Source organism: Chinchilla lanigera, unplaced genomic scaffold (assembly GCF_000276665.1).
Source record: "Chinchilla lanigera isolate Chin_1 unplaced genomic scaffold, ChiLan1.0 scaffold00203, whole genome shotgun sequence".
Lineage (NCBI taxonomy): Eukaryota > Metazoa > Chordata > Mammalia > Rodentia > Chinchillidae > Chinchilla > Chinchilla lanigera.
Window position 1 is genome coordinate 395,295 of NW_004955604.1, and position 14,303 is coordinate 409,597.

Sequence of the window (14,303 nt, forward strand, 5' to 3'; positions counted from 1 at the left end):
GAGAGAACGTTCCTGCTCCACAGGCATGCGGGGGAGGGAGGCATAAGCACGGCTCTGCGTCAGAAATCAAGCTCAGAGGCTGGTCTGAGAAAATGCCACACGGGGAACATGGGGAGCGGCTGAGTCATGCGCTGAGAACCTCACAGAATCCTACACATCCCGTGCTTTTCCAAACGAGAAGCGCAAAGCACAAACTAAAGAGCAAAATAAAAGACAGATAATAACAGGAAGACAGATGTTTTGCAAAGGGGAAGGGGACGCAGTGTTGGAGGGAGGGGCAGGGCGAGATCAAAAGAGAATTACGATGTGTCATGTACGCGTACCAGATAACCACAGTGACCCCTGAGTACTGCGAACATGCGCTAATCAGTACGTGAAATCTGAAATTAATGCCATCTGTTGGGTGTGCGTCTGTGTGTCCCCCCGAAGCCTCATGTGGTCCCGGGGGACAGGCTTTTCAACTGCAGCTTGTTAAACCTGGCCCTCGTGTTTTCATGCCCTCATCTCAGGAAACAGGGTTACAGCATTTCCGGCTTGGCTCAGGAGGGCGCCGGGGTCCTCACTTTGTAAATATCCTCATCCTGTGCAGGAGGAGGGTGCATTCCTGGTGTGAGTGCTGCACCCACCCGAGGGGCTGGGGGTTGCCTGCAGACAGCGCAAGGAAGGAACAGAAGCTTGCCTGCCCCCTTTTTGCTCTTGCTGTCTTCTGCCGCCTGGAACGCTGCCCCTGTGCCATGCCACCCTGCCTGGGAGCCGGCCCATTACAGGCTGAAGGTTAGGGGCTGAAACCTCCACAAACTGTGAGCTAAATAAACCTTTCCTTCTTTAATTCTAGGTGTCTTACTTTGTCTCAGCAAGGAGAGAAAAGTAACCTAGACACCATCTTTTCCATCTTTCGTCTGCCTGGGGCTGTCACCTGCACGCTGCATTAGTGACTGTCATCGTGCTCTACAAAGCAAACATCAAATGACAGGAAATCAACTCTGAAAGGCTGTGCTTTCTGTGTGACCATGGGGTGAGTTTTAAATAAGGCAGCTCTAATCCTCCAAGTGTAACATGTGAATGGCTTTTCAAAGGAAGACAAAGCTCCCCCTGGTCTCTGGTTGGGACAGTCCACCTCATTTGCATGATCAAAGAGGGTTCAGCGCTCCAGAATCAACAATGCACTGGCTTTGACAGGAAGTGGGGCCTCAGATGCACAAAAACAGGAACGGTAGCTCTCTGTGGGTGGTATAATTAGGGGCGATTTTCGGGAGCTGTTTAGGGAACTGGTTTTTTTCCCCTGCAGCTTGCCTGCATTAATCCCATCATAAAGGACAACAATGCAGTCTCAATGGAAAGTGCCTAGCAACGAGAAGGGACAAACGGGGGAGGGGTGGTTGTTAAGGGCGCTGAATGGAAGCGCCTTGGCAGAAGGACCCTCAGAGAAGTGCACACCTTCCTCCAGGCAGTGGGGACGAGCATAAGGCTGCAGAGACCCCAACTGATAGCCAGACAGTCCCAGGGCTGAGAATCCCTCCAGAATGACGCTGTGGGCCGGTGTCTTTGAGACACAGAGGGGGAAGGAGGAGTTGCTAGGAGCAGGGCTGCAGTGACAAAGGCCCCAGCTGCCCTGAAAAGAGGGAGGGAGGGAGCCCGGGAGCTCCCGGGCGTCTCAGAATGGTGTGGCTTCCAGTGCCCTGCTTTGGCCCAGTGAGATAGACTTCTGACTGCAGAACTGTGGGAGATGGGTTGATGCACTGTTGGTGTTTTGTTTTATTTTTGCTTCTACCCCAAGATGAATCCCCCCTCAGCAAACAGACTGTAAGAGAAAGCACTAGCATCCACTCTGTGAGGCTTTTTATTTTTTCTGTCATACCCTAAGATTGTTGGAAAGAGCTCGCTGGAAAGGGGAACGAGTAGGTGAGGCCTGCGCGGCCCTGTCCCAGCCCTTGGGGACCCTCGGTGCCAAGGGCGGTACACGGTCCCACGCCGTGCAGACACAGGAAGCTTAACGACCAAAAGACCACGCACCTGAACTCGGCATCAGCGCGGGATCAGTTCGGCCCCCCGGGGCTGCTTTCTCAGAACAGTCTGCGGAAGGAGAGAGGCGCGTGAGACCCCAGGCCTACCCGATGCAGCCCGATAGGAAACGCACTGCGCCCCCGGAATCAGACCACGCGGGCCGGAAGTTTCAGGGGTTCCTGAGGGCAAGCCTACATTACCTGGGACTCGAGCCTGCATGAACTAGGTGGACACCCACTGCCCCCGCTGCCTTAGCTACCCCTTCCCTCGGAAGGGCGCCCCCCGAGGCGTGTGTCAGTCAGGAAGCCCGCACCGAGAGCAGCTGGGGTGGAGACTGCCGGCTCGTGACCGCGCGTCCTTGCCCCGGCTGTTATAGGAGTCGCACCCGCAGGTCCTACCCAGAGCACTGCCCGCAGGCAGGACCCACGCGTGCGCAGGTGCAGGCGGGGAAGGCAGCGGGCACAGCGCAGCGCTCTGTGGCCGCACACCTGTGCTCATCAGCACGCGGCAGCTGATGCCCGGGCCGTCCCACGCCAGCCCCGGCCGAGGCTTGCGGGTCCTGTCATACCCACGGCCCCCCAGTGTCGCTGCCAACCCCGGCACGCAGGCGAGGCGTGAAGTCACAGTCCTCAGCCCGCGACCGTCTGAATCACGCGACAGGCCGTGCGCACGCGGGCGTGCCCTGGGCCGGGGGGTGGGGGGCGTTGGCCCAGACCACCGCCCGGGAAAGTGCCACACCCCATCAGTGTGGCGACAGCACACACGGGGCTGCACCCCCGGCCCGCGTCACGGCCGCGCGCGTCGCGTGTTGTGCACTGGAGTCGGCTGTACCGCACGCAACCTGTCGCGCGGGCAAGAACACCACGAACACACGGGTGCATTCACGCACACGCGCTGCCTTTGTACGCATGCGCGGCCGGCCGGTCCCGGCTCTGCACCTCCCTCCCCCGTCCGGTGTCCATGGAAACCCCCATCCCAGGATGCAGCGCGCCGTCGGCCGGTCACTCAGCACAGCGGACGTCCCGCTCTGGGCAGCGCGTGCGAAGGTCGCGCTGGGCGGGCCGCGGGGCAGCAGCGGGGTGGGGGGGGGTGCACATCGGAGGGCCCGCAGAACCCGACTGTGTGGGCACGCGCGCTGAAGACCCCGGGAGGAGGACGCCGGTGCCCGCTGCCCCGCGGCCGTGAAGCACTGCCCGGCTTGGCCCGGCTCGGCCCCCGCTCGGCCCCCGCTCGGCCCCCGCTCGGCCCCCGCTCGGCCCCCGCTCGGCCCGGCTCGGCCCTGCTCAGCTCTGCTCGATCCCCGCGGCCGCGCACGCGCGTTCCTGCGCACGCGTGGCTCTCCGCGCCAGGCCCGGCCCAGGGTTCTGATCGCGCGGGCTTCCCCGCACGGGTGTTCCCCGAGGCCGGGGCAGAATGACCCCCTGCCGACCCGGCATGAGCGCGAGCTGGGCGCACTTCCGCTCCCCGGGGCTGTGCCGCGGCGGGGCTGGCCGCTGTACCGAGGGCCGTGCGCGGTCTTCACTTACACAAATACGCGTATTTATTTCTAAATTTGGGATGCTCCTACTGAGAGAATCACTGCTGCCATGCACCAGTGGCATGGATAATCCACTGAAATACCGTACCTAGCTGGGTGTGGTGGTGCAGGCCTGTACGCCCAGAACTATGGGAGGCTGAGGCAGCAGGATCACCCAGAGTTCAAGGCCAGCGTTAGTTACACAGTGAGAACCTGTCTCAAAAAACAAAACAAGGGCCAGGGGTATAGCTCAGTGGCACAAGCACCTGCCTGGCAAGTGGTAGGGCCTATGTTTGATTCCCGGTACCAAAAAATAAACCAAACCAAACCAGAACAAAACAACGAAAAGAAGGGCTACAGAGATAGCGCAGCATGAAGGTCCTGGATTCAGTTCCCAGGAATGCCAAAAATTAAAAGATCGTATTAGATACAATACTTTTAAAGTATCTTTGTTTTTCTTCTGAGACAGGGTCTCACCATGTAGCTGGGTCGGCCTTGAGCTCAGTGTGAAGTATCTTGTTATGGGGTTGTCATGGACACCAATCTTTAGAAGTATTTGTAGTGCTTCATACAGGTACACACATGTCCCTACTTAGGACTAATTCAGACAGACTGTTCGCAGCTGCAGTGTTCTGAGGGACGAAGGTGGGATGATTTACTTAGATCATGAGAAAGCAATGCCGACGTCTGGGCACCCTAAGCATACATCACCTTCGAAAAGCCTCAGCATCTTCAGAAACTAGTTGCGTCTGACAAGGTGTCACAGCCAGGCGGTGTCTGCGGACTTACGGCAGCAGAGGGTCACGTGGCACCCTGGAAAAGAGCCTGGAGAGACACAGAGCACTCATTAGGAGCCAGGGAAACGGCTAGGGGAGGCTCTGGGTAGTTTCCAAGTGTCAGAAATAAACATGGAAACTCTGGGCACCCAAACACGGCCTGGAGTTTAGCTGGTAATAAATACGAAGATCAAAGTGAGAGTGGTGCCACACGCCCCTAGTGGCACTTACTTGGAGGCTGAGGCAGGCGGGTCTCACTCTTGAGGCCACCTTTGAAACTCAGTAAGTCCCTATTTCAAAACAAAAAAGTAAAAAGGTTGTGGATGCGGCTCAGAGCTCCTGAGTTCAAACCTTAGTACTGCAAAACCAAACCAAACCAAGAGACAGGGAGGGAGACAGGAGAGAGAACTGACGTGAGTGACCGAGATCCAGCCTGCGGTGGTGGTGCTCCCGGATGATCTGTCCATGAGGAGTGTGGGACACTGGGCTTCCGGGCCACCGCGGCAGCCTTTCGGAGACACCCAGGCCCTCCCGAAGGCCCCGTACATCCTCCGCGGGCAGTCTTGGCGCAGCTTGGCTGGCCTGGACACGCCTGAGAGGGTCCTGGACACCGCCTGCGGAACTCAGCCCCCCTCGGGGACTCGAAACTGTTGTGCAACCAGCCCGGCAGAGCCCGCTGAGGGTGAGACCCCGGGAGACGGGCGTCCCGACCCCACACGCGGCGCTCTGAGGCGCTGCCCCCACTGTGTTCCGGTCCTGACTGTGGGCCAGGGCAGGCCTGCTCCTTGGTCACACATCGGGCCCAGCAGCAGCGATAAGCCCTGGGCCACGCCTGCTCACCCGCTCCCTGCGGGCCTTGGAGCTGAGGTCTCAGCCTGCAGGGCCGGTGCGGTGTGCACCCTCCCGGGCACTGGCCCTGACCGGAGGCTCCTCCACTAATGTGACCCCAGGAGATGAAGACTGCTCCCCTGGTGCCTTCTGGGAAACAGAGACGCCTGGGTGCCGCAGAGGATCACGGTCTACACCCCACAGATGAGGGAGACGCGGGCACACACAGCTGACGGCATGAAGACAGGAAGACAATGCCGGAAGGAAGAAGAAATGTAATAAAAAGTAGAAACCATTAAAAAATCCCAAGAAAATCCAGCAGCCGAAGAAAACGGCAAAGCTTCACTGCCAGCTCAGTCTCCAAGGGCAAAGATGCAGAGTGGTCGGTAGCAAGTTGCTTCTAAGGCGCCAGTTAGGGAAGGAAAGTAAAAAGAACAGAAGTATTATTTATAATTAGCCTACTAGAGGAGCAAAAATAAAAATAATGAAAAGGAGTAAAGAAAGCATTTGGAACCCACAAGACTTCATTAAAGTATCAAATTTTCAAATTATTAAAGTTCAGTAATGGCCGGGGATTTAGCTCAGCAGCACGGTGCCTGCCTGGCAAGCAGGAGGTCGTGAGTTTGATTCCCAGTACCAAAAAAAAAAAAAAAAAAGTTCAGTAAGAAAGGAGGAGGCCGGGTATGGTAATGCACACCTGTAATGCCAGCACTCAGGAGGCTGAAGCAGGAGGATCGCTATGAGTTCAAGGTAAGCCTGGGCTACATAGTGAGTTCAAGGCCAACCTGAACTTTATAGTGAAGCCCTGTCTCAAAAAGACCAAAAGAAAAGAGATGGAGGGAGGAGGAAGGAGAAGAGGGGAGAGGGAAAGAAGAGGGGGAAGGGGGGAAGGGGGGAACAGGGGTAAGGGGAAGAGGGGAGGAGGAGGGAGGACAGGAGAGCAGGGAGGAAGGGGGAGGTAGGGAGGAGCAGAAAAAGAGACACAGGAAGAATCCATTCAAAGAAATCCTAGATGAAACCCAGGAAATCTTGGCAGGGATTTGGACATGCAGTCCAGGAAAAGTCAAGAGACTGTAAGACAGATCAATCCACAGGCTGGGCGTGGCAGGCATGCCCATAATCCTGGTACTTGTGAGGTTAAGGCGGGAGGATCGCCATCAGTCTGAGGACAGCTTACGCTGTAGAGTGAGTTTAAGGCCAGCCTGAACTACATCGTGAGACCCTATCTCAAAAAACCAAAACAAAACAAAACGCAAAGGCTCGATCCACAGAATATTCTTATTCTGTGGGAAAACAAAAAAAGAACCCAGAAGGAAGGAACAGATAAACAGTTTCGTAACAGAAACCCCATAAGGCCTGCAGCAGGCTTCTCACCAGAAACACTGGCAACCAGGAGGGAGGGGGTGATACGGTCCAGTGGCGAAGGGAAAACTGCCAGTCAGGAATAGTACACCCAGCAAACCTGTGCTTCAGAAAAGCGGGAGAGACGAAGGTTTTCCAGAGCAAACAGCAGCTGAGGGAGTCCACTACCGTGCAACCCACTTTGTGAGGAATGCTAAGGTGAGTGTTCAAGTTGAAATCAAAGAACATCACATTACAACATGCGAATGCTACGAAACTCATTAACAGCCTGGGTACAGTGGTACATGGTTGTAATCCCAGCGCACTGAGGCAGGTGGATCGGAAGTTCAAGGCGAGCCTGGAACTTACTGACACTGCCTCAACCAGGCCAGGCCAGACCAGACCAGACCAGACCAGACCAGACCAGACCAGACCAAAAATTCACTAATAAAGGCAAGTACGTAATACGCTAATTCTGTAACGGTCGTAGATAAAACGCTTTTAGTTTTAGTATGAAAGCTAAAAGAGGCAAACATTAAGTTTGATAGCTGGAATAATTCATTAAAGGGTACACAATTTAAAGGTGCAAAGTCTGACAATAAAAAAAATGTGAGTGGGAGAGAAGTGAATGGGCAGAGGTCTTTTGTTGTTTAACAACTGAAGTTGTTGTCAGCTTAAGTAAGAGTATTATAACTACAAGATGTTTTTCTGCAGTCCCATGGCAACCACAGAGAACAAAAGTTTGAGACAATACATAAAAAATGAAGAGAAAGGATCAAAGCACACTACTAGAAAAACAGCATATCATCAGCAATGGCAGCAAGATCATTAGGAATAAAGGGAGCAGAACACGCAGTAAATAGCTAACAAAACGGCAGTAGGTGGTGCTGGCTGGTAAAAATGACTTTAAATGTAAAAAGATTAAATTCTCGAATCAAAAGACTGGAATGGCTGGATAGATTAAAAAAGGAGATCTAAAAAGATGCTGCCTACATTTTAGCTTTAAGGACAGACAGAGAAAAGGGATAGGATATTTTAGGCAAATGGAAAACCGGAAGAGAGCAGGGGTAGCTATACTGATTTACAAAAACAAATTTAAGTAGAACACTCTAAAAAGAGCCAAGGCCATTAGGTAATTGTAAAGGTATCAGTTCATCGAGAGAAGATACCACTTGTAAGTATACAGTGCTCAACTTCAGAATAAATACATTAAAGGATATGAGAGGAGACATGGACAGCAATACGACAACATCATGGGCCTTCAGTACCCTACACTCGGCAATGCGCAGATCAGACAGAACAGCAATCAGAAACACTGGGCTGGAAATACATTTTATAAGTGGACCCAAAGGACGTAAAAAAATTCCACTGAAGAGCAGAACAGACGTTCCCCTCACATATATGTCCCACCTCCATCAGCACACGGTAAGCTGCAAAACAAGTCTTTACAAACTGAAGAAGGGGAGTCACATCAAGTGTATTTTCTGCCTGCAATGGTATGACCCTAGAAACCGTAAAAGGAGTACTGCTGGACGATTTAAAGCGACGTGGAAATTAAACAACACGACAGAAACACCAAGGGCTCAAGGAAGGAAGTGCAAGAGAAATTACAAGGTACCTTGGACAGGGCTGCACATGTGGTTCAGCCGCAGAGCGCTTGCCCCGTGTGCACAAGGCTCTGAGTCAACCCAGCACCGCAAGAATAAAAACCTCGAGACAAACAATGGAAGCAGACCGTGCTAAGACTCAGCGCATGCAGCCACATCCGTCCAGGAGGAACACTCGCAGCAACAAGCAACTACCTTACAGAGAGGAAGAAAACCCAGACACTAAATCGCTTCTCTAGACACTGGAGAACTAAGCCCACAGTTACTAGAAGGAAGGGACTAATAAGGATCAGAGTGGAATACAGACACCAGAGAATGCAGAGGCAGTGGGAAAGGTCAGTGAAGGCAGGAACTGGGGGTTGAACCCAGGAGCGCTGAGCCACATCCCCAGCCCTGAGTGCTGTTTCGAGAGATGACCCCACTCAGCAGCCCGGCCTGGCCTCAAGCTTGTGATCCGCGTATCTCAGCCTCACGAGCAGCTCAATTATAGGCTTGTGCCATCACATCCATCTTAACATTTTTTTAAAAAGATAAAAAATAAAGAAGAAGAAAAAGGCTCAAGCCTGCAGACCAGAAACAAAAGACATTATGATGACAGGATGAGATACAGAGGATCGTAAGGGACTGTCACAAACGTATGCCAGAACAGAAGCAATGGGTGGACTCCTAGTAACAGAACCTTCCAGGATCGTACGGTAAATACACAAAAAATCTGAAGACACCAAGGATGGATAAAGAAGACTGAATAAGTAAAACAGTCTCCCATTTTGAAAGGGCCAGGAAGGGATGGCTTCACAGCAGAATTCCACCAAACGTTCAAAGAAGAATTGTATTGATTTCTCTGAAACTCTTCCCAGAAATCAAAGCTGAGGGAATAGTTCTTTCCCCTCCCTCACTCCTGTGTGTGTGTGTTGTGTGTTTTCAAACCCAGGGTCTTCACACTGAGCTCCTCCCAGTCCTTTGTTTTTAAAACAGGGCCTCACTAAATCTAACAAAGGTGCCCAGGAGGGGCAGCCTACAACCCTCCTTCCTCAGCCTCCCGGGGTACATACGTATCACCACACCGCAATGAGGAGGGAATATCCCCCCCCTTTTTTTTTTGGTACTGGGAATCCATCAGGACCTTGTGCTTGCTAGGCAGGCATTGTACCACTGAGCTACATCCCCGGCCTGAGGAGGGGATATTTCAAAACTCATTTTGAGGCAAACATTACCCTGATCCAAAACCCAGAGAAGGACATGCCAAGAGAAGAAAATTATAGGGCAATAGCCCTCATGGAAAGAGGTGCAGTAATTCTCAATAAGATGCCAGCAAACTGAATTCACAGGCAAGCGCATCAAAACGATCCTCTACTACAATCAAGTGGGATTTATCTCAGAGATGCAAGTATGAGTCGATACCCACAAATCCATAAATGAGATATACCAAATTAACGGAAATACAAAAGACACATGATCATCTGAACAGATGCAAAACAACACTGACCAAATCCAACATCTTTGCATGACAAAACCTCAGTAAATTAGGTATAGAAGTAACGTTCCTCAGATACATCAGAAGCATACAATCAACTGTATAATTTTTTTTTCTTTTTAGACAGGGTCTCACTATGCAGTTCAGGCTCATCTTGAGCTCACTTTGTAGCCCAGACTGGTTTTGAACTCACAACGATCCTCCTGCCTCAGCCTCCCGAGTGCTGGGATTACAGGTGTGTGCCACCACACCCAGCTTCTTCAACTCCATAATTAATAGCAATAATTGAAGTTTCCTCTAGGATCAGGAGTTAGAAATGGCGCGCAAGGCCATCACTTCTAGTCAAGATTGCTGCAAGTGGCAGCCAGAAAAATTAGGCAAAAAACAAAGAAAAAGCCACCTAAATTGGAAAGGAAGGAATAAAATTTGTTCTGCTTGCAGATGATGTGACTTTATATTTAGGAAACCCTATAGATTTTTAAGAAACTGTTAGACACAGTAAATTTACTCTAGGTGTAGAATACCAAAAGCAACATTTTGTCTGATTTTCTGTACATAAACAGTGATCGACCTGAAAAGGAATCAAGAAAGCAAACTCATAATTAGCACTGAGAAACAAAACAGACCAAACACTTAGGAGCAAATCTGAGCTAGAAGGTGAAAGGCCTGCATGTGGAAAAGTATAAAATATAGATTAAAAAAAATTGCAGAGGACATAAAAGAAAGATATTCTATATTCATGGCTAAGAATAATCAATATTGTTGAAATGTGCCTATTAACCAAAGTGATCTGCACTTTCAGTGCAATCCCTATTGATCAGTATTTTACACACATACATGTTCTATTTATTTATTTATTTATTTATTTGGTCATTTTGAGACAGGGTCTCGCTATGCAGTTCAGGCTGGCCTTGAGCTCACTTTGTAGCCCAGGCTGGTCTTGAACCCACAACGATCCTCCTGCCTTAACCTCCCGAATGCTGGGATTACATGAATGTGCCACCACGCTTGGTTTGTGTAATTTATTTGAATTCACAAATAGTCAAAGCGATATTCAGTGAAACATCACACTGTGATTTGAATGCCCATAACAATGGCATGTAATAACAGCTTTTCTCTTTGAATTCTCATTCCTTAACAGTTCCTTTCAGTAAACCATTAGATATCAGCCGTACAATTATCCCAGCTATCCTATATATAGATATTATACGTATATATATTTTTCCCATCTTTTTTATGCTTAATTTTTTTGGACCAATTTTACATGCTTGTATCTAGTAATCTGAACAACTAATTTAAAGACAACAATATACAATATAACAACCATTGGTGAATTCCTACCATCTTGCTTAGCAAAGCTCTGTATTGTTTTTAATGTTTTCTAAATTATTTTTATTCTCTTTAACGGTTTGATCAATCTTGCATTCTTACGTCTGGGAATCTGAGCAACTTCGTTGAACATAACAATATGTAATATAACAACCACCATTAATTCCTATCATTTTGTTTTGAAACCCTGTGTTGTTTTTATTGTTTTTGCTTTGTTTTGTTTTTGTCTATGTTGTTGTTATGTTGTTGTTATTTTTATTCTCTTTAAAATAAAATAAAAAATTATTAAATTTTCATTCCTTGAATTTTTCTAAGGAACATATATGAATTTCATACAAAAATTTAAAGAATTGCAACCTTTGGCATAAAAGGATCAATTAAGCCAAGCATGGTGGTGCACATCTGTAATCCCAGCACTCAGGAAGCTGAGGCAACATGAGTGTCATAAATGTAAGTCCAGCCTGGGCCATATAGTGAGTTCAACGCCAGCCTGAACCATACGGTGAAACCCTGTCCCATCACTCCCACAAAAGACAATCCCCCAAAACAAAAACAAACAAACAAAAAACAAAAGGACACGCAGTTTCAGCTCGAGAAGAGGAATAGGTTGTGGAAATAATAACATGAAAATTCTCATCACAAAATCAATAGTGATAGGAGGCATATATTAGTCAGCTTGATTTATCAAAATATGTTGCATAGATACCGGAGAAAAACCAAAAAAAAAACAAAAAACAAAAAAACAAAAAAACAAAAATATGTTGCATACCACCACCAGTGTAAAGAAATAAATAATTACAGTCCCCTCCTCTGAATTCAAAGAAATCTAGCATTTGATTCCACGTAAAATCCAATCTCTTCCTCTTTAAACCACATGCTAATATGATATGTCAAAATTAACCTCTAGGAGGGATTCTTCTATACACTAAGATTCATTTTTTGTTTTTTTTTTTGTCTTTTTGAGACAGGGTCTCGCCATGCAGTTCAGACTGGTGTTGAGCTCACTTTGTAGCCCAGGCTGGTCTCAAACTCCCAACGATCCTCCTGCCTCAGCCTCCTGAGTGCTGGGATTATAGGCGTGTGCCACCACGCCTGGCTTTTTTTGTTTTTGTTTTTTGAGACAGGGTCTCACTGTGTAGTCCAGGCTGGCCTCAAACTCATGGTGACCCTCCTGCCTTAGCCTCCCGAGTGCTGGAATTACAGGCGTGTATCAGCACATGCAGCTGACACTCGGATTCCTAGAAGAGCTCACAAGAGGATTTGAACAATGGTCCCATGGGTCTGTGACATTACCAGAGGGTTGCTCAGGGGGTGGTGCTTTGAGGAATAATCCTATCCTGCAGTGCCCTCACCGATCCCTGAGGAGGAATTACTGAGATAATGTGTTATTAAGGGAGGGTAATTTGGGCCAAGGAAAGTAAGTAGGTCCAAGTCATATGAACTCGGTCATTTAATGAACAGAAAGAAAACTCACCTGAACCTTGACTTTAAGATGTGCAACAGGTCTTCCTCCTCAGGGTGTTTTCTTTTCAACTGGCCTGGAAGAAAGAGGAGGGCAAGAATGAGACACGAGGGCATTTCCGGAGCGCCGGCTACAGTAAAACACACAGTTGAAAGGTGTTGGGCGCTAAGTGTCGCAGAGACCCCTCAGTGGTGTGCCTGCACCAGCCGGCTGCCTCCCACCTCAGGTATCTCCGCAGGTAAAACAGGAAGCTCGCTGTTCCTCATGGCATTCCTTCTTTCTCTCTCCCCTCAGTTGCTCCTCCCTCCTTCCCTGTCTGCAGCACTAGAGAGCGAACGCAGGGCTTTTACACTGAGCTACATACCAATGTCTTTATAAAAATTTTTAACATTTTGAAAAAGGGTGTTGCTAAATTGCCCAGGTGGGCTTAAACTTATTTCCCTGCCTTAACCTCCCACGGTGCTGGGATTACAGGTGTGAGTCACTACCTGCTAGAAAATCTAGTCTTGAGGCTGTCTCTTGTCATCCAGGTAGCGTGGGAGAAGGGCACTAGCTTCGAGTGGAAGGACCTGCCTGTAATCCCAGCACTGGGGAGCCTGACGCAGGAGGATCACTGCGAGTTCGAGGCCAGCCTGAACTGTATCGCAAGACCCTGTCTCAAAAAAAAAAAAAAAATCGTCATCTGGTGACTGCGCCTGCGTCGTCCTTGTTGTTTTGGTGTTGGGGATGAACTCATGGCGTAGTTCATCCCACAGGCTCTTCTACCACCTGTCAATCCCCACCTCTTCTGTCTCCTCCTCATCAGCCGCTTTCGGGACGGGGTCCGGGTTCTCAGATACCCCTGCGCCGCTGCTCCCGCGCGGGCACCACACAGCTGCGAGGTGAAGCCTGAGAATGCAGCGACGACAGGAGAGACACAAGCCACACGGTCACTCACCCGTGCGCACCCCGGCGCCCGTCCCCCCACGGCGCCCGCCAGCCTCGGCCTGCCACACCCACTGCGTCACACCTGTTGCCCACGGGGACTCCCGGCGGGGCCGTGCAGGAGCCCGGGGGGAGCCCGCCCTGGTGCCCAGCTGCTCCCACCTCTGCCGACCACACACCTGTGTCACAGCTGCGGCGACGGAGTCCGTGAGCATCGCCCCGCGCGTCTGTCTCTGCGGCCCCCGGAGCACATACGCAGCCCATACAATGTCGCAGCTGCGTCACAGGTAGAGATGCTCACCTGACCCGTTCCCATAGACACCGACGTCCACTCACACAGCAGTACCATGGTTACCGAGACAGAAGATGGTCGCTGCATCACGCCGCCCACTCCAGCGCCCCCGTTCATTCTTCCGTGCGCGCCAGTGCGCATGCGCACACGCAGCCATCTCGGAAACATGGCCGCCCGCGTGAACTGCGCTTGCGCGTTACATGCGACAGGCACATGCGCAGTGGTGTTTCGGCTCTCTCTCGCTCGCCAGCCGAGACCGCGTTCCTACCCGCTATGACGTGGGCGAACAGCGGTGTCCAAGGAAACCCATGCACGCATGTCCCAGCATGCAGCGCGGTACAGCAGTGCGGGCTCTCAGCGTAAACAACTGGGGGTTACTGAAGAATACGATGGCGACAATAAAGGAAAAGGCAGTTCAGATCTGCTGGATGGATCACGACACGTGTGTAAATATCACGCGTGAAGCAGGGCGCTGGAGGCTGCAAAGTTTGGGGTCTGCTCTTGCGGAAGAGGGCGCGTGCGTGCCCTGAGCCCCACTCCACGGAAATAGCAGCCGTGCGCCGTCTTCACGGCCAAGCGTGTTACTTTTAAACATTAGCAGACACACTTTCAAAAGGAATGTTTCTCCTAAAGACATAGCCTCGACTGTGCACAGAAAATTCACAAAATATTAATTTGGGATTAATTTGCGGAATACATTTCGTCTTTCCTGTCACCTTACTTCACTATCACGGGGACTGAACCCAGGGT

The 14,303-nt window shown here is 50.4% G+C and overlaps 1 protein-coding gene across 1 annotated transcript in view; it reads right to left on the bottom strand.

The window, feature by feature from the left end:
* Positions 1–13,739, bottom strand: part of Znf331 (zinc finger protein 331) — a gene marked incomplete in the record, with an annotated part of 25,120 nt that extends 11,381 nt beyond the window's left edge. The window contains 5 exon segments of the mRNA XM_013510094.1: positions 2,014–2,073; positions 4,232–4,345; positions 12,350–12,413; positions 13,120–13,225; positions 13,441–13,739. Of these exon segments, the coding sequence (XP_013365548.1) occupies positions 2,014–2,073; positions 4,232–4,250 (79 nt within the window).
* Positions 13,740–14,303: the final 564 nt, after the last annotated feature.